Below are 24,350 nucleotides of genomic sequence, written 5' to 3'. Positions count from 1 at the left end.
AATACAAATCAGAACTCAAAACACACCTTTTTAGATCTGCTTTTTCCACCTGACACAATTGGTTTGCCTGATTTTATATTGATTTTATACATTGTCTTTTCTTATTTATTTTTCTTTACTTTCTTTTTCTTTTCTTTCTTTCATTGTTACATCTTATTTTCTGTTACTGCTGATTTTATTCTTTGTACGGTGTCCTTGAGTGCCAGAAAGGCGCCTTGAAATAAAATGTATTATTATTATTATTTGTTTCTCACTTTAGCTCGATTTTGGGCGGACGGTTTTTGCGCTCAGCTGCCGCCGTCGGCGTTTTCCAGCTTTTCCCGAAGCCTAATGAGGCTGTCCCCTGCCTGGGCATCTGATTCCCAACGTCTTAATGTGCCTCGTCATCAGCTGCTGAGCTGATATTTGTCTCACGCTGAAGATGAAATCCGCTCAGCTGAGCTTCACCGAACATCGACGCCAGAGCATCTTTATCGTCGTTTGAAATCAGAAGCGTCGGCCGAAGTGCTGAACCAACAACGGCACAAACCACAAGTTTCTTTCATCAAAGCAAGAGTTTGGGTGTTTTAAAGTGGGGTTCTGTGTAAAGGTTACGAGCAAATAGTATCTTACCTGTCGCAGATGGGTCTTTGAACAACCTTTTTTGGAGGAATAGTGTAATTCTGACCGGATTGACGAGCTAACGGCTGGTCCGAACGCAGCCAAGACCAAATCGGATTGCCACCATCCTAAAACAGGAAGTTTTCCTCTGACTAGCCCTTAGCTCGTCAGTTTGACCAGAATTGAGCTGTTTTCCCTCAGATTAAGGTTGTTCAAAGAGCTATCTGCAACAAATAATGTTAAATTTTTACAACTTTCCTACAGAAATACTGAACTACCCCTCCATGTCTGTTGTTCTGTCCGGTCGTTTTCATGCAAGAAATGGATTCCAAAAAATAAGTTGTTTCATTGCAAAAAAAAACAAAACGTATGGAAGAATCTCTAAACATGAAAACATTAGTGTAAAATGCTGACTCAGCAAATCCTCCTCCTTGTCCGTGAAGCCGTAAACAATCCGGCTCCCTCCTGCGGCAGAGAACCTTTAACTCTTCGCGCTCCGTCCGTTCTGAAAGCAGATGCGTCTTTGCTGTCCCGTTACAGCCTTTCTCTGCACGTCGGGATCTCTCGAGTGTTTTAATCCACAGACGATGAATCTCGTCCCGTCAAAGTGTTTCTGTGTCAGCCTCCATGATGTAGGACCATTTTTTATGTTGTTTTGTCTAATATTTTAAAGCTGAACTGAAAAGTGTTTTGAAGCCAACGTCAGTTGAAAGGGTTAGGGTTAGGGCGAACATTGAAGAAACCTCTTGGGTGTTTTTGGCTTTTTCCGTGACCCCCATGATGTGTGACGTCCTCAGAGCTGCTGAGGTTCAACCATTCATCAGTGAATGGATGAATACCGGTACGTTATAAATCAGTTCGTTGGAATTAATCGTTTGAACTGGTCAGAAAATACCACTAGAGTTTCATTTTTTGGCTTCCTGAAAGATGAAACCCTTCCTCAGATTTGGATCCATAAACTCTGATGTGGGAATTACTGTCAGAACTCCGGGTTTGAACCACTTCAAAGAGAAGCACCGCTCCGACCATCGTTAATGGCGTGGACTGGCAGTAAAAAAACAGGACCTTTTTACTAACTATTTTTAATTATGAAGGAAAGGCAAATGTATAAATATAAACAATATAAACAAATATAAATAATATAAACAATCCATGTGATTAAAGAGAGTCTGAACCTGCTGTTGATTAGTTTACTCTGGTTCATAAACGCTAATCTGAAGCTCACGTTGTTTACAAGTTAGCATCCGGCTAGCTTTGAGTTAGCAATGTTAGCTTTCACCTGCTGTCTTTATGTTAACTTGCAGTGTCATGTACTGATGTTATGACAACGATCTGGGAGTAATCGGTTCCCACCGTTCCACGTTCCCAACCCGATCGTTATGCGCGTTGTTTTGTCGGCCATGACGGTCCTGGTGATCATCAGAATCCGAATCTGAAGAGTTTTCATCTGATTCCAGAGATCCAGCCGTCAGTTCAGGTTCATACTGGTATGGTTGTAGATCCATTAGTCCCGTGAAGTCTTCCGGCATTTCTTCGTGTTTAAAAAAAGTTTCTTCTTCCATTTGCTCTTGTAAACAACCGGACAGTAGCAACATTTTTGGCTGGCCGGGGCACAGTGCTCGTCGTGAACTCCGCCCCACAAATCACCCACTTTGGAAATTATCGACTAAAATGCTAAAAACAAGTTGTTTAGGTTTTAGGTCAGATGTTTTTGACTAAATATCAATCTTGAAATATAAATTTTTTGAGATTTGACTTCAGTTCAGCTTTAAAGTTTTTTGCTCCACACGCCGTCTTTACCCGTTTCCGTCCCTTTATTTAAAGTAGAGCGCTTTTTAAAAGCAAGTCACATAAGTAAAAACACTTGTAACAGGTAAGATTTCATATCCAGCGAGAAACGTTGCTGGTCTGGGACGGCAGACGATGTAAATAGGTGAGAGAAAGTAGGCGTTGTTTCTTTTTTTAACCTCTGTGCACCCAGCAGGGGTTCACTTACAGGGATGATCCATTTTTCACGAACTCCACGCTTCTCTCGTACGAGCAGCTCCGCTGGAGGTCTCCGGAGTCCTCCTCCCTCACATGTCACGTCTCTCGCTCGCTTTCGCTCGAAATAGAAGCAGGAACCACGACTTTAGAGTCCGCTCGTGCTCTCCCTTTGGGACTTCCTGTCGTCTCTGCTGCCAACCTCGAATGAAGACGTAAAAATCTGAACTCTCCTTCTGTGCTCCCGCAGGAAAAAGAGGGAATCCAGTGGGAGGCGAAAGATGAGGACTTCGAGGACTTCGAGGAGGACAGCGAGGACAGGGTCATATCCGAGGTGGGCACGGGCGTGTCCACGGGCGCCGAGGAGGAGGACGACGACCACATGGAGTTCTGCCGGGTGTGCAAGGACGGAGGGGAGCTGCTGTGCTGCGACACGTGCACCTCGTCCTACCACATCCACTGCCTGAACCCGCCGCTGCCCGAGATCCCCAACGGAGAGTGGCGGTGTCCTCGCTGCACGGTCAGTCAGCTCCGGAGCGCCACGCTTTGTTCCAACCTCGCGGCACGGCGTCGGCGTCGGCATCGTGTCCCAGGTCTGATCTGTAAATGTGTTGTTTTTTGTTTTTTTTTCTCGCTCCAGTGCCCGCCAATCAAAGGACGGGTGCAGAAGATCCTCCACTGGCGGTGGGGCGAGCCACCGCCTCCCATCCCGGTTCCGCCGCCTCCCGACGCCCCGCCCGACGCCCCCCCGCCGCCGCCCATGAAGGGCAGGGCCGAGAGGGAGTTCTTCGTGAAGCTGACCGGCCAGTCGTACTGGCACTGCACCTGGATCACCGAGCTGCAGGTGAGACACCGTGAAGACGGCAACAAGACGACTGGAACGCCATAACTCTGTATTTAATTTCAGCAGGTTTAGATTTTATCTTAAGAGTTAAAAATGCACGCAGGATTAACCTTAAACCAAAATATTTGGTCCCAGCTGACTCATCATTATCAAGTTTTTCACTTTTCTTTTTTATTTGCCTGCTTTTATACAAAATATGTTGCTATAATAATAATAATAATGTAAGGTAGAAACTACAGGAAACATTTCAAACTTTTACAGCTTTTATTTACAACTTGTTTTCTTTTTTTAAATTTCTGAACATCTTAAAAATGAAATCAGGGATTTAGTGATTCCACAGCTGGGGGAAACATAAACGGAAAGGAAAACCGAGCTGCTCAGTTATGAATATTCCCTGTTCCTAATGTCTGGAAAAATGTTTCATTTCTTTATTTCTATTTCTTATTGTTCATACTTAGCTTTTCTGTTTTGGCTTCATTCTCGTTTTATAAAATACGAAATGGTGGAATCAGTTGATGTGTTTTTATACATTTAAGGTTAGATATAAATAATTTAAGAACCTGGTAAAGACCAAATTACTGTTATTATTACACCCTGACACGTAGAGCTGAAAGAAGGTGGTTGAAGAACGTCTGCCCCCTAATGACCCATCTTCTCCGTCCCTCAGTTGGAGATCTTCCACTCGGTGATGTACAGGAACTACCAGAGGAAGACGGACATGGACGAGCCGCCCAGCCTGGATTACGGCTCGGGCGCCGAGGACGAGAACGGCGTGGGGAAGAGCGAGAAGAGGAGGGCCAAAGACTCGCAGTACGCCCTGCTGGAGGACAAGTACTACAGATACGGCATCAAGCCCGAGTGGATGATGATCCAACGCATCATCAACCACAGGTATGAGCTTCTGAGCATGTCCAAAAACGGCTTTCTGTGCCGGCGCTCACTGTCCCCCCTCCCCTCCCCGCCAGCGTGGACAAGAAGGGGCTGTACCACTACCTGGTCAAGTGGAAAGACCTGACCTACGACCAGTGCACCTGGGAGAGAGACAACATGGACATCCCCGACTTCGAGCTCCACAAAGCCAACTACTGGAGGCACAGGTAGGACCGCATTTCCGGTTTTGCAGCGTCAGCGCCGAAAGGGAACTGCTGACGCCGTTGTTCCGACAGGGATGCCATCCTGAAGGAGGACGCGGACAAACCCAGGAAGCTGGCGAGTAAAGACGGCGAGGGCGACGATGAGGAGTCTCCCGCCTCGCCGCTTACAGATGTAGGTTTCATGCCTGATTCGTTGCTGCTGTCTGCCTGAACTCGACCGATCAGTCGGACGATAATTAGGCTGATTTTTACAAAATTTCTTTTCCTAAAAAAATCGTTATCAGCCGTGCCTGAGTGTAAATAAGTCCATTTAAAAGACAAAAACATTTATGGTCAGAATAGTCAATAGAATTGAGCGTAATCTTTCACTGTTGTTTTGTTTTCTATGTCAAAATCTCTTAGATTTGTCATTTTGATGCTCCGGTGAACCTATTTGAGCCCTTTTTAGAGTCTTTAACTTTTTGAAGAATGAACTGAACCTAACTGAAAAAAAAAATGCAAGCATAAAAACATACGGAAAGGTCAGAATAAAATGTCAAAAATGTTTATTTTTAGTGCCCCAAAATGAATGAAAAAAGTCTAACGAAGTGAAACTTTCAGTGCTTTTTTTTTTTTTTTTTCTCGGTAGAAACATTAAAGGCTTGAACTGATATATTTATCAGGATTAAAACAAACAAACATGTAAAAACAAATCAGTGTCTTATTCCGACTGTCGGCTGCTCTGATTTGTAAAAATCGGCGTCGGTATCATCCGTTAGGAAAAGCTAATCAGTCAACCCTAACTAGAAAACTATTCAGAACGGTCTCCTAACATCAGGTTTGTATTTCTTTTGATGAAGTTTGTTGTAAATCTTTTAAACCACGTTTGTTTTGTTTGTTTTCCCCTCGAATCCATGAAAGTTTACACATTTTTGTATTAAACTAATCCACTTATGAATCTCATCGTAGTTTTTATTTACACTGCAGTTAATTGACATTTTATTCACGTTACATTAGCTCAGAATTCAGAAGTGTTTTGTTTTGTTTCGCTCCAGCCTACAATAAAATACGAGGAGCAGCCCGACTTCGTCACGGCGACCGGCGGCACGCTGCACCTGTACCAGCTGGAGGGCCTCAACTGGCTGCGGTTCTCCTGGGCTCAGGGCACGGACACCATCCTGGCGGATGAAATGGGCCTGGGCAAAACCATCCAGACCATCGTCTTTCTGTATTCGCTTTTCAAAGAGGTACCAGGCGCCGTCGTTTTTTATTTTTTCGGATTAGTCTCTGTCTCGCGTGAGACGTTGTCCGTCCTCGCTCCTCCCAGGGTCACACCAAGGGCCCGTTCCTGGTCAGCGCGCCGCTCTCCACCATCATCAACTGGGAGAGGGAGTTCGAGATGTGGGCGCCCGACTTCTACGTGGTGACGTACACGGGCGACAAGGACAGCCGGGCCATCATCAGGGAGAACGAGTTCGCCTTCGACGACTCGGTCAAGACGGGCAAGAAGGCCTTCAAGCTGAGAGTAAAGGAGGCCGGGAACGTTTCCAGCGACGCGAAACGAACGCCTCGCCGTGCTCACCGCCATGTGTGTCTTCTTCTTCTTGCAGCGAGAGGCTCCGATTAAGTTCCACGTCCTCCTGACCTCCTACGAGTTGGTAACCATTGATCAGACGGCGCTCAAGTCCATCGACTGGGCGTGTTTGGTGGTGGACGAGGCTCACCGACTGAAGAACAACCAGTCTAAGGTACCGCCGCTCGTCTCCGGGACGGTTCTGTGATCCTGGTCTCAAAGACACAACCCTCCACAGTTGTTCATGAACCACCGGTCAGGTGGAAAAGACCGCATCATAGACTTTTACAAAACATGGAGTATATATAAAATATACGTCTGTCATTCAATAATCCTGCAGTCTGCTGGTCAGACAGACCAACTGTCATCACCGCATGATACACCTTCGAGCCGCAATGCTCGACATACACTCACACGCATCAGCCTTTTCAGCTCTGTGACTACCTCCTTCAGTAGCTCTGAGGTGTAACGGCGGTCCCTTCACAAATAACTCTGAGACAGAGAGAGAAAGTGACTCGGGCCACTTGAAGTGTTTTCTGCCGCGCATCGGCTCCCCCTGGTGGACAAACAGTGTAAACGAATTATAAACCTATGAGCGGATTTTCAGTTTTCTTTATCACATCATGTTGCTTTTAGTAATAATACAGATTTCTTTTTTTTTTTGGTGGGGGGGTTGGGGGTACAGGGTAAGATTACTGTCAAAAGAAATCGTAACTAAGTTAATAAAAGTGCATAAATTAAAGCTTCGTGCTTCTTGCAGTTTTTCAGGCGTTTGAACGACTACAAGATCGACTACAAGCTGCTGCTGACGGGAACGCCCCTGCAGAACAACCTCGAGGAGCTGTTCCACCTGCTCAACTTCCTCACGCCCAACCGTTTCAAGTACGACTCCGCCGCCCGACGCGCCGAAGATCAGAATGGATTTCTAGGTCTGTTTTTTTTTTATCCCTTGGTGTGTTTCTTCCGCGCAGCAACCTGGAGGGCTTCCTGGAAGAGTTCGCCGACATCTCCAAGGAGGACCAGATCAAGAAGCTCCACGACCTGCTGGGCCCGCACATGCTGCGGCGGCTCAAAGCCGACGTCTTCAAGAACATGCCCGCCAAGACGGAGCTGATCGTCCGGGTGGAGCTGAGCCCCATGCAGAAGTATGGCGCCCGCTGAGACAAAACGTCCTCCAGACGTCCGCAGTTATCTCCAACCTTCATTTTGTTGTTTTCGACTTTCATCTCCCCCTCTGTGTTTTTATGTGTTTGTGGTAAAACAGGAAGTATTACAAGCTGATCCTGACCAAGAACTTTGAGGCGCTCAACTCGAAAGGCGGAGGAAACCAGGTGTCTTTGCTCAACATCATGATGGACCTGAAGAAGTGCTGCAACCACCCCTACCTATTTCCTGTCGCCTCCATGGTGAGAGCAGACAGACACACAGACCCTATGGCTGAATATTTAACATTATATCCAATATTACGTTTTAGAATCACAGGCAAAGCTGTCGTTTTATTTTGCTTCAAAGAAAAAAAAAAAAGCTTCCCTGATCGGTTCTACAGTGACCCCATGTGGTCAGAGGTGGTAGTGCTCATGTTCAGAAGTAGATGCTCCTTTTGTCACCGTTTTGTATTTCCGTGTTCAGTTTTGCTTGTTTTGTGTGACATATTGTTCCGTTTGTGTCAGCGTGTGCCTCTTGAAGCTTACTCTGTGTCCCTGTGGGACGATTTGCTTATCGAGCCGTGAAATGTTGACAGTGTGGACGAGACGAGAAACGAAGGCGGCAGCGTTTTCCTGTTCTCAGCTCACAACCCCGGTGTGCCGTTTCTTTTTAATCCCACACAGCAAAACAGGGACGAGCTCGCTTTTTTATTTTTTTTCCTCTTTAAGGGAAAACACCTGGTTTCCAGATTACATAACAGTCAGCTGAGGACGAAAGCGTCTCTTAAAGGGGAAACATATCTGCCCAAGTGAACATCGCATGTTTCAGCGTCCTCAAACAAGTTATGTCCATAATGTCCTCTACAAAAGTCGCTTTGAAGAGAGACTCTTTGGAGCCGTGGTAGACCTGAGCCTGGTGTGCTCGTTCTAAGAGGGGACGTATTGTGTTATGGCTCCGTTTGTCCATCTGTCTCTCTGTGGACAGACGGAAATCCGTGAAAGTGTTTCATTTAGATGTGGTGTTTTCAAGGTTTGAAAACTTCATCTTATGTTTAAGATGAAGTTAAAGATGGGCAAAAAATAAAATACAATTAAAGTAAAAAACAAAATCTTCTCAGTTTTTGTCCATCCCGTCCAAAGAGGGGACGGATTGTGTTCTGGCGCCGTCCGTCCATCCGTCCATGGACAATTTTTTGCCTCTAAATTGATAACCCTTAAACATGGACATGTTAAACTGCACAGCTGGACACCTCCTGTGTCAAGGGTGATCCCTATTGATTTAAAGCTCACAGGGTCAAAGGTTAAAGGTCACAGGTGAACCTTTTGTGAAATCCTTGTCCATGCTCCGCCTCTAGACACACGTTTGATTGCTGTTTGAGTTGAATTCACGCGTTGCATGTCGCTCACGCTGACAGTTTACGTTCTGTTGGCGGATCAGTCCAACAGGGTGGATCATGGGTATTTCCTTTTTTTTATGTGCATGTGTGTGTGTTTGTAGGAAGCCCAGAAAACGCCCAGCGGCGCGTACGAAGGCTTGGCGCTCACCAAAGCCTCCGGGAAGCTGACGCTGCTGCAGAAGATGCTGAGGAAGCTGAAGGAGCAGGGCCACCGGGTGCTGGTCTTCTCACAGGTACGCCACGTACGTTCAGCTCCCGGAGCGCGCCGCCGCCGCTCCGGCTCTGGCTCCGGCTCCGGGGGTCGCTCAACCAGCCCTTCTGTTCTCAGATGACGAAGATGCTGGATTTACTGGAAGACTTCCTGGATTACGAGGGCTACAAGTACGAGCGAATCGACGGGGGCATCACCGGCGCGCTGAGACAAGAAGCCATCGATCGATTCAACGGTGAGAGCTGCAGTCAGCTGGTCGAGAACTCAGTCCTTTGCTTTTAGCTGATTTAGGACGACTTCCAACGTAAGCAGAAACCTGAGGTATGACCGTTTCGCTCTTTTGTTTTGGGGTTTTATGTCTAAACCGACAAAACTGTACAGAAACTTTGTAGGACGTTGAAGGATTGAGGATGGTTTTATTTTCAATCTTTCAACAAGTCGTCTCCTAAGGATGATCAACGAGCAAATAAGTGTAATTAAAAGCTAGTTTTTCTTGCGGACATTAAGGAGCGTTTGCTTCTGCCTGATCGACTCGACAGGAGGCCGCGTGCAGAGAGCCGTCGGCTGAAACGGACAGCTTGACAGCAGAAAGGAGACAAACAACCGTGACTCAGTGTTTGTCGGGCACTTTTAACCAAAACAAGATGTCAGGAAACAACAGGCTCCTAATCATTTCCACATCTGTTTGTTTGTGGCTCGGCTTGAATTCACGCCGCTGCAGGTAGACTGGTGTTGATTACTAAATTTAGTTTTGAAGGGTGGGGGAGTCCAGTTTTTGAGCCGAACACCTCCCTGAGATGTGGCCGGTACTAAACTGCAAAGATAATAAATGTGCTGGTAAAAAAAAGGTTTTAAACGAGGGAGTTTAGAGGACTTCATATCCGTTAATATCCGATTTCAAGTGGTCAGCAGAGTTCGTACCTTGGTGTTTAAATGTGTTATTATATCCATTCTCCCCTCTCTCGTGAACAAAACCCTGAGATACTTCCGCTCCTCCACCTGAGGCAGCAGTCTGTCCTTTTCTAACTGAGAACCATCAGGATGCGGGGACTAAAGTTCTCCGTTGTCACAATTAATTTCCATCATCTGTAAAAAAAACGACAAGAAAAAAAAGTGATTTTTTTTTTTGTTTTGGTACAGTTAAAACCATCTGATTTATAAGCATGAGACGGGAATTAAACTGACGCTGCTTTCAACAAATAAAGCCAACCAGAGCTGAAGTTTTAACCAATCAGAGCAGAGCGGTTAAGTGTAGAAACTGTAGTTTATTTGCTGCTAAAGGAGTTATAAACGATCACATCTCACCTGCTGTAAAGAGCTCTCTGAACGGCCTCAGTTTGGAGAAACATTTTCTCTCAGTCTGAAGCTGTTCAGTGTCTTATCTGCAACAGGTAAGATATTATTTGTTCAAGCCCTTTCTGCAAAGATAATTGTTTAAATGTTAATCCTTTTGTTTCCTAATGAAGACGTTTACACTCTGCTGTTACCACGAGGAGGTTGTTTGTTTGTTTGGATGTTTTTATATCCGGATGATTTGTTTCCACCAAAAGGCGGGTAATCATGTACTTCTTTGTCTCTATGTGCTTGTGTTTGCTTGGAGGTACTGTTAGCAAAATATCCTACAAAAAACAGGACTGATTTTAATCAAACTCCTAATCTCTTCAGTAACTGTACATCTACAGCTGATTAACTTTCCAAGTCAAGATGGCTGCTAAAGCTAATCAGCCTTAGCCAGCACAAACATGGCCTCGATACTGAGCTGAAATGTGGCGTGGTAGTAGCTGAGAGTCACCCTCGCCACGTGCTTCGAGCGCTAACTGCTCATTTTGAGATTTCATCCAAACAAAAAGGCTGAAATGTTGTCGTTTTTCAAAATAAAATCGTCTCAGTTTGAAACACTTTTATGAAAGGCGGCGGGCGACATGCATTCCTTCAAGGAGCGTCAGGTCTTTAACTCCTTTATCTGTCTCCGTCCTCGTCTTCCCGAGCTTGTCAGTTCTGCTTCCTGCTCTCCACCAGAGCGGGAGGCCTGGGCATCAACTTGGCCACGGCGGACACGGTCGTCATCTTTGACTCGGACTGGAACCCCCACAACGACATACAGGTTGCAGTTTCCCCCGGCTCGCGGCGGAGGGAGGGAGTCATCTTCTCCTCTAAACGTTTATTTGCTTTAGTTCATTTACGATTTTTCTGCGTCTTTAAATCAAACCGCCCCGTCTCCGCGCAGGCCTTCAGCAGAGCTCACCGCATCGGGCAGGCCAACAAGGTGATGATCTACCGCTTCGTGACGCGAGCCAGCGTGGAGGAGCGCATCACCCAGGTGGCCAAGAGGAAGATGATGCTGACGCACCTGGTGGTGAGGCCCGGCTTGGGCTCCAAGGCCGGCTCCATGACCAAGCAGGAGCTGGATGACATCCTCAAGTTCGGGACAGAAGAGCTCTTCAAGGACGAGGGGGAAGGTGACGGTGCCCCGGCGACGGCGAGGGGATGGATGTTTTTGTCCCATTTAATAAGATTCTGTGCACGTGTTAAATGATCCTAAAAGACAAAAAGGATCATCTCCTAACCACTTTGCGAATCCTTCGGCAGGTATGAAGAACAACTCGGGGGACAAAGTGGAGGACGAGGGCAACGTCATCCACTACGACAGCGTCGCCATCGAGAGGCTGCTGGACCGGAGTCAGGACGCCACGGACGACACGGATGTCCAGAACATGAACGAGTACCTCAGCTCCTTTAAGGTGGCCCAGTACATGGTCCGAGAGGAGGACAAGGTGAGGCGCAGAGAGAGGCAGAGATAAGGCTAGAAGCTCAATTCTCCACCGAGGCCTCAGTTCGATCCGGATCATAATCTGGAGCCGTAGGTCAACTGAGATGTTGACCTTTGACCCCATGAACCTTAAAATCAGTAGTGATCACCCGTGAGCTTAGAGGTGTCCAGCTGTGAAAGCTAATTTTCCTCCGTTACATGGTTGCATAGGTCATCTGTGACCTTGACCTTTGACCCCATCACCCTGAAGTCCACAGTATTCAGACTGGACGGTGACGTTGGTACAAAGGCAGTTTTTGGGTTCGGATTCAAACTTTTTTTGTATTTACTCACTCAGACAGATAAAGTATGAAGTCCTAGGTTCCGGCATCAATCCCGGAGGTATAAACTACAAACGTCCCCCTCAGTCAAGAGCAGAAGTGACTACGACTCGTTGCTGCTTAAATTTATTCTAAAGGGATCACAGCCCGAGCCAGACGAGCTCTTAGGAGCCATCGACAGACTGCCACGAGAAGAAAAACCATCCGTAGTTACAGGAGACAGAGACGTCCGGTGTGGCCGAGGGGACGACACAGACGGTGTTGTTGACGTTCGAGCCTCCTCTCGGTGGACGTCGTCCATCGGCCGGCGTGCGGATGGTGTCGGCGAGGCCTTCAGGCGTGTAACGAGGACGCGGCGGGCTCCCCGTGGTGCGATCGGTCCCCGTAGCTTTGAGCGGGCGCAGAATGTCGGTTTACTCTCCTGGCGGCGTCACATCTGGGTTTTGGGCGAACCGTGAAAGGGAATTCTGAAAGAGCCTGCCAGGTGGATGATCCGACCGGTCGCTGACACGATTACGCGAATCTGGATCGTTTCAAAAGTCCTTTGGAAGGATTAAAAAAAACCAGACTTCAACCTCATGATTATAGCCTGTGTTGAAAAAAAAACCCAATCTTTTTGTGGGATTTTTGTGGGAGTTTTCTCAGCTCGTCTTCCTGTGTGCGTGTTCCAGATCGAGGAGATCGAGCGCGAGATCATCAAACAGGAGGAGAACGTGGACCCGGACTACTGGGAGAAACTGCTGCGGCATCACTACGAGCAGCAGCAGGAGGACCTGGCCAGCAAGCTGGGGAAAGGCAAGAGGAACCGTAAGCCTGTCAACTACAACGACGCCGCGCAGGAAGACCAAGGTAAGGGGACCCCGTTGGGACCGGCCCCGGCTCCTCTGAGCTGTTTGAAGTCCTGAAAAACTAAACGTACAACCCCGATTCTGGACGCTTCGGGCGTCACTTAAACCTGAAGAAAAACAGAATGCGGTGGTTTGCATCTCTTATAAAACCGTATTTAAATCATAATGGAACATAGTAAACGTATCAAACGTTTAAACGAAGGAATCGGACCGTTTGTTGGAAAAAAAACAAGGTTATTTTGTATTTGATGGGAGCAACACGTCCCATTCTTGTAGGACTTGAGCTGTTCGGTGCTCCTGGCTCGTCTGCTGGACGGAAACGTGTTATTCTGCATTGATGGAGCCTTTCCAGATGTGCACTAATGCACCCCCATACCATCAGAGAGGCAGCCTGTTGAGCTGTGCTCTTATAACAGGCTGGACGGCCCCTGTCCTCTTCAGTAAGGAGGACGTGGGACACAGTCCTCCTGTCTGTCTCAGTCCATTTTAACTGAGATCTGGTCCAGAGAGGACAGCAGAGTTTCTGGATGGTGTCCACATCTGGCTTCTTCTCTGCCTGATAGAGCTTTAAGCAGCGTTAGTGGACAGCAGGGTGGACGTGTCCCTGAGTCCAGAACAGAACCAGACCTGATTTTACTGCAGCGGCCCCTGAGGGCCCCAAGATCACCAACATCCAATATTGACTTTCAGCCTTTTGACCTTTGACCTCAGAGATTTGTGCAGATCCTTGAAATCTTTTGATGATATAAAAAGCTGCAGACGATGGGAGATTCAAAGTCTTTCCAATCATCCGTTGAGGGACATTACCGTATTCTCCACACTATAAGGTGCACCTCCCAATTTTTGTAACTTCACGCGGACCGCACCACGCTCCGTTCAAAATGGACGATTTCGCTGCTCTAGCGGAGCTGGTTCGCCTGTATCAGCATTTCTATGATCCCTCTGTGAGAGATCACAGAGATAATCAAACGGGTCAAAACTCACGGAAGAATACTGCACCGACGTAAGCGTCAAGTATAAATGCCTCCAGAGCGTTGTGGGCGACTCTAACTGAGCCTTAATGCTGCGAGCGGTGCAGCTCTGTAGTTTATCAAAGTTGTACTAAAACATCACGACTTCTTACATATATAAGGCGCTCCAGATTATAAGGCGAACATTTTTTGAGAAAACTGAAGGCTTTTAAGTGCCCCTATAGTCTGGAAAAGACGGTACTCTGAAATCGTCGCCCTATTTTAGATGAAGTGTTTCTCAGACCGGTGAAGCTCCGCCCATCTTTACTTCGAACAGACACCCGGTCCTCTGACCTGCTGCTAATTTAACCTCATTAACTGCAAAAAGCTCCTCCAGCTCTTTTCTTTCTCGTACGACTTCCTTCTTACAGCCTTCTGTTGCCTCCGTCTCCAACATTTTTAATCGTGTCGCTGCCGTAAAAATTCAAACTGACCTTCGATGTTCCAAAATACAACTTTTCCTTCAGTTTCGACATCCGATGCGTTCCCCGTGTTCCTTTTGGGAAATAAAATCCGGCTTTGTGAGATTTGCAAATCTCATTTTTTTTTTGTTTTTTGTTTTTTTTTCCACACGACGTCCCGACTTTGTCCGAAGCCGGGGTCGTAAACCGCCGCGGGACTTTCAGAACGTTTATTTACTTGTTTAATTGTTTAAATTGTTGTGGAGTGATGACTTGCACAGTGGAAGTGAATGGGCCCGGCCTATTGACGGAGCACCGTGTGCTGTTTCAGAGTGGCATGCTGACATTTCAGATAACCAGTCCGAGTACTCTGTGGGCTCCGAGGAAGAGGACGAAGACTTCGATGACAGGCCAGAAGGTAAGGAGAAACCAAAGAAGTAATAATAATAAAAAAATAATAAAAAAAAAAAACGACGGCTCAAGCAGACCTTCTAAGGTCTGTGTTGAATTAAGGTTTGATTGAGCTGTTTTAGTTTTTCTGGCAGGACCGCACCGGTCAAACTGCCAAGAATGCATCCGCCTCCGACTGCAGAGCCTCTCAACAAAAAGGCCCCCCGAGCTCAGCCCAGAGTTTTTTTTTTTGTTTTGTTTTGTTTTGTTTTTTTTGTTCTTTCTCGCCGAGCTCTGCCTCGCTTGCTGTAAATTTTAAAGGCCTGGTCCGTAACATTATCCCGATGATCTCCGCCTCTGATTCGTTGCGTCCTACGCTCTGCCGCCAGGTCGGAGACAGTCCCGCCGCCAGCTGAGGAACGAGAAGGACAAGCCCCTGCCCCCTCTCCTGGCCAGGGTGGGAGGAAACCTGGAGGTCTGTGAGCGTTTCGGCACCGATCTTCCCGAGGGGGGGGGGTTCTTCCTCCTAACGTCCCGCCGATCTCGTCCCGTCTTTGACAGGTTCTGGGCTTCAACACGCGGCAGCGCAAGGCCTTCCTGAACGCCGTGATGCGCTGGGGCATGCCGTGTCAGGACGCCTTCTCCTCCCAGTGGCTCGTTCGGGACCTCAGGGGAAAGTCGGAGAAGGAATTTAAGTAAGTGGAAAAGTGGGGGGAACGAGCCGCGTCTCATCCAAGTCCGGGTCGTTAAGTGAAAGCAAAAAGAGAAATTCTGCTGCGTTTGCAGCCTCGGGGGGCCAAATGCAAACAGAGTTTTGGTGAGAAAAAAGTACGATTTAACAATATGAACAAAATGTGGTATTTTTTTAATTCTTGGTGGATGTGTGGAGTCTTGAGATGACAAAGCAGAAGGTTTTGTGCGTTTCCCTTAAAACCACAACAACAACGGAGCCGTTCTGACCAAATTTTATTCCGATCCTGTCATTATTCAGCCTTGATTGGGAGCTGAAATGAACAATAACTGAGAGGAAACTAAAGAATAGACAAGTTTCGAGAGGATTTTTAGCCAGAAGTGTCACTGGGCTGCCGGGGAACTGCAAGTCGCCGTCTTGCTGCTTGAATTCTGAATATTTTCAGAATATTTCTGCATCAAATCTTCTCTGAAAGCAGTCGCAGGGATGACACAGGGGCCTGGAACCCGTCTGTTCAGTTTTTCCTGGTCCTCCAGGGCCACCGTCCTGCATGTTTTCCTTGTTTCCCTGCTCCAACACACCTGATCCGATGGTTAAATGACCTCTTCTTGTTCTGTTAATCATCCACTGATTCAGATCAGGTGTGTTGGAGCAGGGAAACAAGGAAAACATGCAGGACGGTGGCCCTCGACCCCCAGTCTAAAGGGCAGAGCTGTGTTTTGACACCTTCGTACGACAGACCGCAGTCCTGAAGGTGCAGGTCGAACCCCATCCATGATTAATAAATAATAATTCCTAAACCAAGACCTGATCCGAACCGGCCTGTTTTGGTCTCTAAGGCGTAGATTAAGTCATGAATGTGGAGGTGGGTATGATGGGGCAACAAAACGACACACACACCAAAATAAGCCGTTATTTTCTGCAGCCTCACGACGTTCTGGTCGCAAACAATCCAAATTCAGTTTGACTGCAGGTCAACGTCTGCCTTTTTTTTTTTGTTTTCTCGTAATTTTGAGTCACCCTTGAGCCTCCGGCCTCCGTAGCCCAGTGAGATGTTAGCGTAGGCATGTTCTTCCCTCCCTCCCCCGCTCCTCTGCATCCTGCCTCTTTCACCTCCTCCTTCTCGTCGCCAGGGCCTACGTGTCGCTCTTCATGCGGCACCTCTGCGAGCCGGTGGCCGACGGCGCCGAGACCTTCGCCGACGGCGTCCCGAGGGAGGGCCTGTGCCGCCAGCTGGTCCTGACCCGCATCGGCGTCATGTCGCTCGTCAAGAAGAAGGTCAGAGCGAAGCGAGTTTCAGATCCGGGTGACCTTTAAGGTGCCAGGAAGTAGGATTTAATACTTCGGATGAACTCTTCTTCGGCATAATTTGCACAGGTGGAAACTGTAGCGGGAGAGAAATCCTAAAACTGCGGTAAGACGCAGAAGATCCCGTCCTGAACGGCCTGAGACACCTTGTTCTCGCACGCTGCCTTCTTAAATCTACAGTATTATAAAACACAGTTGGATGATAAACCCCGTCACCTCCCCGCCACCTTAGGGAGGGGTTAGCCTCGGGCCAACGCGCTCCTCGAGTCTGGGAGAATGGGGACAGGTTGACGGGCGAGGCCGGGGCGATGGCGGACGACACTGCGGAGAGCCAGGTGGAAGGGAGGGCGAGCTTGGGAGCGGGGTGGAGGGGGTGGAGTCCAGAAGGTCGGCCGAAGCGAGAAGACGGCGAGCAGAAACAATAAACAGAGCGCGGTCTGAACAGTGAAAGTAACGAGGACCGAGAGGCTAATACTCTGCTTTTTTTTTTTTGAGGGAGTTTTCAGCTTTTTTTTTTTTTGCCGAGTCATCATGTTTTACACGAACTGTCAGAGCTTATCATCCTGAAAGGTTTTTTTTTTTTTTTTTTTCCTGTAATTGCTTCAGTTCGTCAGTTTATTTTACTCGGTCCAAAACATCTTCCACCCCCTCAGCTTTTCGGTTTTCGGGCCAACCTGTTCCAACCTGCAGGCGTCCCGATCCGTGCGCCGCAGGGAACGTCTGCCAGGCCAACCTGGGTGGCGTGTTTGAAAAAAAAACACGTTAGATAAACTCAGCCTCTGCCAAGCCTCTGTTTCTTTTCTCTTTTTTTGTTTTAAAAGTTTGATTTCTGCGTTCAGATCCAGGAGTTTGAGCACATCAACGGCCGCTGGAGCATGCCCGAGCTCAAGCCCGAGGTCGGCGTTGACAAGTCCTCCTCCCGGGCCTCGTCCCCCGCGGCCAAGACCGCCACCCCGACGCCCGACGCCAGCTTCAACAACACGCCGTGCACCTCCAAGCCAGGTAGGGAAACACGTGGGTGTCCAGCAGGGGGCGCCGCGAGCCCGCCCGGGACAGATTTTTGACTTGTTGCATGCGTTTTTTGTGTGAACACAAACACAGCAACGCCCGCTCCGCCAGAGAAGCCCGAGAGGAGCGGGAAGGAGGGGGAGAAGGAGGAGGACAAGGAGGAAGCCGAGGCCTCCCCGGAGAAGGAGAAGGAGAAGGAGGTGGAGGGCAACAAGGCGGGAGACGCCGAGGAGGTGAGACGAGGTCAACTGAGCAGAAACCTACCCCTCATAAAGCTGATGAGGTCAAAGGTCATCGGTGTGCATCACTGCAGTTAAAAAAAACAACGATTTTTAAACATTTTTTCATGTATTTTACAACATTTATGTCTTCCTGTCAGGCTGTTATCTGCTTCTGCTCACTGTCACAACAGGACCGTGTTCTAAACATGAACACACAGCAGGGTCATAAAAAGTGGAATAAAAACTAAAATGAAAGCACGATGGAAACATTAATTCAAGGTTCTAATGAGGCGACTGCTCAAACCAAGAATGAATCCTATATTTTCGATCTGTAAAGCATATGAGAAGTGTAGAGAGAGCCACGATTTAAAAAAAGAAACGTTAAAGCTGCTTCCGGTGGCTCATTAGGGTCCCCGTGGTTACTGCACACCTGCGTCTGTCGCTCCCTGACGGCAAACCTACAGTAAGAACGGCGGGGGGCCAGAAGTCGAGCCACGAACTCGCTGCTGCTGTCTGAAAACCAGAAACCGGATTTAAAAAATCCTCGAACCGTGAGCGGCAGGAGACCTTCGCGGCCACGGATGTTTAGTGTCGGAGATACGGCGGGTTCAAAAGACGTTTTGATGTATAATTTGCAGTAAAAACATTGTGGGAATAAAGAAACTTTCAGACGGCTCAAACAAACGTGCGCGGCCTCATCAGCTGTCGTTTCTGAACTAAAGCTCCACAGATCACGAAACTCAAACTGCAGTTTGAGTCAAAATCGAGTCAAAATCGTTACAGATGTTAAACTCTCAGCCCCGTCACACGAAGTCCTACCTTCTGTCACCTGTCTGAACGTTGAACGATGTTTGCCCGAGTTACAGAGCTCCAAATAAAGCTCCCTCGTTTCGTTCAAACCCCTGTGTTGTCCATGTAATACCATTTATTGCTATCAAAAGTCATAGTTTGTTATTCCGGCTCGAGCTGCGGGTTTTAAAGTACAGTTAGCATGTTTTTTGTGAAGGTTGGGCGCCTAGAAACAAATAAAAATCCTCAATAAGGAAAACTTAAACATCAGTCCCCTCATATTTACAACATAGTCGTCTGAAGCTAAGATATGAGACGTTTTTCAAAGGTTAGATTGTATTGATGCACTTCTGTGCTTTCTGCAAACTGCTATAAATGGATAAAATCCAGTTTACTGTGGAGGTCATCAATCAGATTTCTTTTTTTGTTCCCCGTCGCAACACAAAGAAGGAGACTCCGTCTGACCGTCCGGTTCAACTTGTGAGCCGGATAACTTGGAAAATAAGCAACTTACAGACTTCCATTTTGGTTTGTGGATGCAGCTAGGCAAAAGTAAGGTCGCTATGGAGAACTGGGTTGCCACATCGAAAACCAAGATGGCTACCACCATATATATATATATATATATATATATATATATATATATATAAAATTATAATTTGGCCACCCTTTTTATTTGAGGAAACTCTACTTTCTTCGAATGATTGGGGTGGTGGAGGATTGACAGCACGATGAAGTAGCGGTTAGCATTGTTGCCTCACTGCAAGAAGGTCAATGGTTCGAGCCCCGGGTTGGACCTGGGGGGTCTTTCTGTGTGCAGTTTGCGTGGGTATTGGTGGGACCTGGTTAAATAAAGGTTAATAAAATATGATTAATCTAAGACGGCCGCCACTGGCCACCCCTTGGCTCAGCCGTTGCACCTGTTGGGGGATAAAATTGCTCCCTCTGGTCGCCTCAGACCAGCAGTAAGGTGAATCTATCCTCCCTCCAAATCTTTATCAGCAACGATGTAACGTAAGACTCTGAAAAACTTTCTCTAAACTCAGTTTCAGTCGATCTGAAACACACAGGAACATATCCCTGCAGGTAAACACCGTCACCAGCCTGTCTGAGTGTCTGTCTCGTTGCTTTAGTTCTTGGAATCAAACACTATTAACACTAAAAGGACGAATATTCGGATGTCCTGTTCAGTTCCAGTCGAGACAAACACTCATATCAAAAACTAAAAATATTAATTATATAAAACCCTCAGCAACGGCGGACATCTTGTCCGCTTGTTCATAGTAAAGTCGAGGATTTCCTGTAACTGATAAAGTTTTGGACTTTCACTGTCGCCTGTAGCTTTCCTCCTCGACGAGAGACGCAGCGCAGAGGGCGTCTCCTGGTGAAAGGGCCGAAGGCAGAGCGGAGAGCGACGTGAAAGAGGACGAGAGGACCGAGGCCTCGGACGACGCTCCGGCGGCGGCGGAAGAAAAAAACGTTCAGGAGGAGAGCCAGGAGGAGACGACACAAGATGCAGAGGTCAAAGATGAGAAGTCGGGTAAAAACAAAAAGCAAAAAAAAAAAAAGCACATTTTCTTATTAACAGACAATAAAACGAAAAGAAACAAAAAGTTCAGTGAGAGTTCAGTTGGTTTCTATTTACAGACGGAGAAAAGGCCGGGGAGGAGAAGGAGAGACGGGAGGAGACGCAGACAGAAGCGACAGAAACCAGGGATAAAACTGAGGTGTCCGACGTGAAGAAAGGTGCCCTTTTTTTTACCCCCCTCTTCCTCTTCCTCCTCCTGTCCTTTTAAATCAGCGTTCTGCTACGAAAAGAACAAGCTTGCCTGAAATGTCGTGCCTCTCTTGGACAACAGAGGAGGTCAAAGGCGAAAAGGAAGTTGGGAAAGAGCTCAAAGCGGCCAAGGAGGAGGCGCCGCCGAGGGCCAACGGGAGGCCGCGCTTCATGTTCAACATCGCAGACGGCGGTTTCACAGGTTTGGCCCGACTTCCTCTGCAGCGCGAGCGACACGGACGCGTTTATAGGAAACATCCGGGCCGCTTCGACTTCCTTAACCCTCAAATAAAGACTTTAAAGCTCTTATGGAGTGGGGCTCTGCGGGAAAGGCTATGAACAGTAAACATCTTACCTGTTGGAGATGGCTCGCTGAGCGACCTCAGCTTGGAGGAACGGGTCGTTTGTGACAGAGCTAACGCCAAAACGTGTCGCTGCCTTCTTAAAACAGCTCAGATCTCTAAAGTTTCAGAGGCATACACTAATTTATGTTGTCAGTTTAACGTTCCACCGTTATTCTGGCAGAAACAATACGACCCTGAAATGAAAAGGTTGCCACGTCGTAAAAAAAATGCAAACAAAAACTGAATTTAGTGATCTGCAAATCTCCTAAACCCACAGTGGAGCACAGTAAACATCAAATGTTTAAACTAAGAAATCGTACTATTTATTTTAGGAGAAACAAGGTAGTTATGAATTTCATGGCAGCAGTAAAAATCAAGAAAAGTGGGGTCAGAGGTCACGACAGGCTGTGGAAGAACGTGGTACAGATAAGAAAACCTGTTTATTATTTGAGCATTTCCAGTTGTTTTGAGAGGTCGCACCATCCCCTGCAGGTAAGATATTAATCGTTTGTCACGTTTTCCGCCGTGCCCCGCTGCAAAAAAGAGCTGAACTGTCCCTTTAAGGCCCAGAGCCTGAACGCCGCCCGCCGACCTGATTTTGTTTTCCAAGCATTTCTCTGCTCAGATCTGTGACTCGAGCTGTTTTTTTTTTTTATCTAATTTTTTTAACATTTTTTTACACAATGTCCAATCGAAAGCCGAGAACTGAGAATGTGTCAGCCTTTTGTGTAAACGAGGCAGTTTGTCTGCGGCGAGCTGATATTTCATAGGAAATGCCACGATGCCAGTCTCATGCTTCCAGCTAAAAATATATTAGGGAACTTTGCGGCTGGAAACACACACGAAAGCTCAAATTTCCTCAGCGGGATACCGAAGAGGTCACGGACGTAAGAAAAAAAAAAAAAATCCTCTCTCCCCCGGTGAACGTTTTAAACGCTATTCCAAACAAGCGCGGGGGGATTACATTTTAGTGCTCGAGTGTAAATGTGTTTTTTTTGTTTGTTTTTACGAAGGTGTAAGTGTAAAGCAGCACAGAGCCGACCGCGTCCAGCTCGGGGCGCCCTGCGGTGAACACCTGCAGCCGGGTTTCGCCGAGCCAAGCCTCATTTTGTTTTATCTTATTCATTTTTTTTTTTTTTTACCTCCGTCCCACAGAGCTGCACACGCTTTGGCAAAACGAGGAGCGGGCCGCCATCTCCTCGGGGAAGATGAACGAGATCTGGCACCGCCGACACGACTACTGGCTGCTGGCGGGAATCGTGGTGTATCCTTAACAGCAGCTGCCCGGGCGATGAACCCCCGGCTCTGTGTTTATTTTCCTTTTTCTCTCTCTCTCTATCTGACGGCAGGAGCCGGCGGCGGGGGGGTGTAATAAGTCAACAAGGCAGCCGGGAGCTCTGTAAACAGCGGGCTGAGACCATCAGGGCCGAGACGCTTTCAGGGAAAACCTTTTTAATTGCATCGACACAAGCCGCCTAAAATCTGCTTTTTGCTGTTTTTTTAATTCGCATGATAAGAAACGGAGTAGAACCCAACGCTACACAGAGGTCAGGAACCTGCTGTTTGTTTTGATCAGATATTTTCAAGATTAAACTCTGTTATCTGAGCTAACCCAGCTGATTTCTATCAAAATTAACAAGCTTTGTTTTCTTACCACGAGATGATTATTGCGCAAAAATGAGTCGTCTGCGTTCAACTTTGCTGAAATGTGCCTGATTGGACATATTTTTACATACCTAACAACGTTCTGATGGTTAATTGGGATTTCAAAATTACTTCTAGTTATTTTTCTCAGACTAAATAACTAAAAACATGAACTTATCTTGATGAGCTAATGATAATGACGTGATTAAAGCGTTATCGGGGAACAAACGTTTCTTGAGATAGCATAAAAAAATAAATTCAAAGCAGTTTCTCTAAATGTAGAGCTAAAAGGAGTTACTAAATATTTATTTCAACAAAGAATATGAAGTTAAACGATCTCTTTAATGCCCTGCTGGTGTTTGTTGATTAGCTTAACCTGCTAACTGAGAGTAGAAGCTAGCAGCTAGCTTTGCTAGCTGAGGTCAGAAATGCTTAAAAAGAAGAAAAAAAAGACCAATAATTTTATGTAATTTTACAGTAACTTTGTATGAAACTGCAGAGGTAGTAGTAGTTTGGTTTGGTTTTTATTAAACTCATTGGTTATTTTTTTAATTTCTTTCTGCTAGCCTTTAAGCTAAGCTAACCAGCTAGCGGCTAGCTGTATTACCCAGGTACTGATTATGTTCTGGTTCCAAATGTTATTTCTAATCTTCTCTGAGCCAAAAAACTTTAACCCTCTCAACAAAAGCAACAACTTAAAATGAAAACTCCAAACATTTAGTAATGAAAGGTTTGCGGGCGTGTTTTGTGTGATATTTCTCAGCCTGTGGCGAAGATTGATTTGTAGCTCGTTGTGTTTAGATGAATTGTCTGAGTGAGCCTCCGTTTGTTATGAGGACAAAATACAGAACGTTTGGACGAACTCGTAAGAGTTTAAACGGTAATAAAAATGTCATTATTGGACTTTATGCCACAAAGATAAGGCTGCTTCGGGAGGTCTATCCGATCCTACATTTAACTCCAAACTCCAGAGTCCAAATTTGCTTCTTTATGTCGTTTCACTGTAGAAGTAAAGGGATAGTCAGACTTTTTAAAGTGGGGCTCTGTGGACGACTGCTGGATAAATAATCTCCCCTGCTGAACGAGTCCAGTTTATAGATAAAAAGCGAACTTGATGAGCCATCACGGCGTTTCTCAGCCACACAAACGTTAACACAAAATCCTCGGGTTGTTCCGAAACGTAAATAGGTCATTTTCCAGCGCAGCCTGGACTATTTCTATTAGAATTATCTCTCATCAGGTGAGATGTCAACTGTTCGTAACGCTTCCACAGAACCTCACCGACTCATCCTTCCGGATTCACACGGCTTTAATCTGAAAATGACTCGCGTCGAGTCGCATGTCTCGACACTGCGGGGGCAGCTGTGTCATCCACATCTTCTTATCCGGTTATTAAACCGATTAGCTGTTATAATTATTATTATTTACAGCTTTCTCCCTCGCCTTTGCTCTGTATTCCTGTTAGCTCACGCAGAGACGCGTGACTGATTGAGTCTGACTCTGGTTGGTTACGTGACCCTTGACCCCCTCACCCTCACACCAGACACGGCTACGCTCGCTGGCAGGACATCCAGAACGACGCGCAGTTCGCCATCGTCAACGAGCCCTTCAAGTCCCAGGCGAACAAGGGCAACTTCCTGGAGATGAAGAACAAGTTCCTGGCTCGGCGCTTTAAGGTGGGACCGCGCGCCGGCGTCGGACGTTTCCAGCTCCTCGTTACGGCTCGAGCTATTTTTTTATCCCCCCCCCCTCGTCGCCCAAATGGTTGTGGTTGTTTTGGTTCCTCACACACGCTGGTTTCCGATGCTATAAAAAAAAAGAAATGCTCTCAGGGTTTGGCACCACCTGACTCGGATGGCGGATGCCCCTGGACCCACTGCTTGTCTGAGCCGTACTGCTGACGGCTGCACTTCTTTCGGAGCTCTCATCCTGTTTTCGCGCGGCTCACATGTTTCCGATCCCCCACCCCCACCCCCCCACCCCATCACCCCCCCCCCCCCCCC

The 24,350-nt window shown here is 47.1% G+C and overlaps 1 protein-coding gene across 1 annotated transcript in view; it reads left to right on the top strand.

Annotated features, from left to right (window-relative positions):
* chd3 (chromodomain helicase DNA binding protein 3) overlaps positions 1–24,350 on the top strand; it is a 42,578-nt gene that overhangs the window by 9,385 nt on the left and 8,843 nt on the right. Inside the window, exons 9-36 of the mRNA XM_017436149.3 lie at positions 2,834–3,103; positions 3,224–3,427; positions 4,095–4,318; positions 4,393–4,524; positions 4,594–4,693; positions 5,556–5,747; positions 5,828–6,025; positions 6,111–6,248; positions 6,834–6,955; positions 7,045–7,218; positions 7,338–7,479; positions 8,717–8,848; positions 8,944–9,070; positions 10,815–10,930; positions 11,054–11,285; positions 11,416–11,600; positions 12,588–12,765; positions 14,528–14,593; positions 14,955–15,040; positions 15,127–15,260; positions 16,390–16,534; positions 17,404–17,566; positions 17,666–17,805; positions 19,924–20,122; positions 20,230–20,328; positions 20,442–20,561; positions 21,859–21,967; positions 23,891–24,023. Coding sequence (XP_017291638.1) covers positions 2,834–3,103; positions 3,224–3,427; positions 4,095–4,318; positions 4,393–4,524; positions 4,594–4,693; positions 5,556–5,747; positions 5,828–6,025; positions 6,111–6,248; positions 6,834–6,955; positions 7,045–7,218; positions 7,338–7,479; positions 8,717–8,848; positions 8,944–9,070; positions 10,815–10,930; positions 11,054–11,285; positions 11,416–11,600; positions 12,588–12,765; positions 14,528–14,593; positions 14,955–15,040; positions 15,127–15,260; positions 16,390–16,534; positions 17,404–17,566; positions 17,666–17,805; positions 19,924–20,122; positions 20,230–20,328; positions 20,442–20,561; positions 21,859–21,967; positions 23,891–24,023 — 4,260 coding nt within the window. The remainder of the gene's footprint in view (positions 1–2,833; positions 3,104–3,223; positions 3,428–4,094; positions 4,319–4,392; positions 4,525–4,593; positions 4,694–5,555; positions 5,748–5,827; positions 6,026–6,110; positions 6,249–6,833; positions 6,956–7,044; positions 7,219–7,337; positions 7,480–8,716; positions 8,849–8,943; positions 9,071–10,814; positions 10,931–11,053; positions 11,286–11,415; positions 11,601–12,587; positions 12,766–14,527; positions 14,594–14,954; positions 15,041–15,126; positions 15,261–16,389; positions 16,535–17,403; positions 17,567–17,665; positions 17,806–19,923; positions 20,123–20,229; positions 20,329–20,441; positions 20,562–21,858; positions 21,968–23,890; positions 24,024–24,350) is intronic.

The sequence above is a fragment of the Kryptolebias marmoratus genome, linkage group LG7 (assembly GCF_001649575.2).
Source record: "Kryptolebias marmoratus isolate JLee-2015 linkage group LG7, ASM164957v2, whole genome shotgun sequence".
Taxonomy (NCBI): Eukaryota; Metazoa; Chordata; class Actinopteri; order Cyprinodontiformes; family Rivulidae; genus Kryptolebias; species Kryptolebias marmoratus.
The sequence above is the reverse complement of the archived record's forward strand: the minus strand, read 5'-3'. Positions and strand labels throughout refer to the sequence as shown.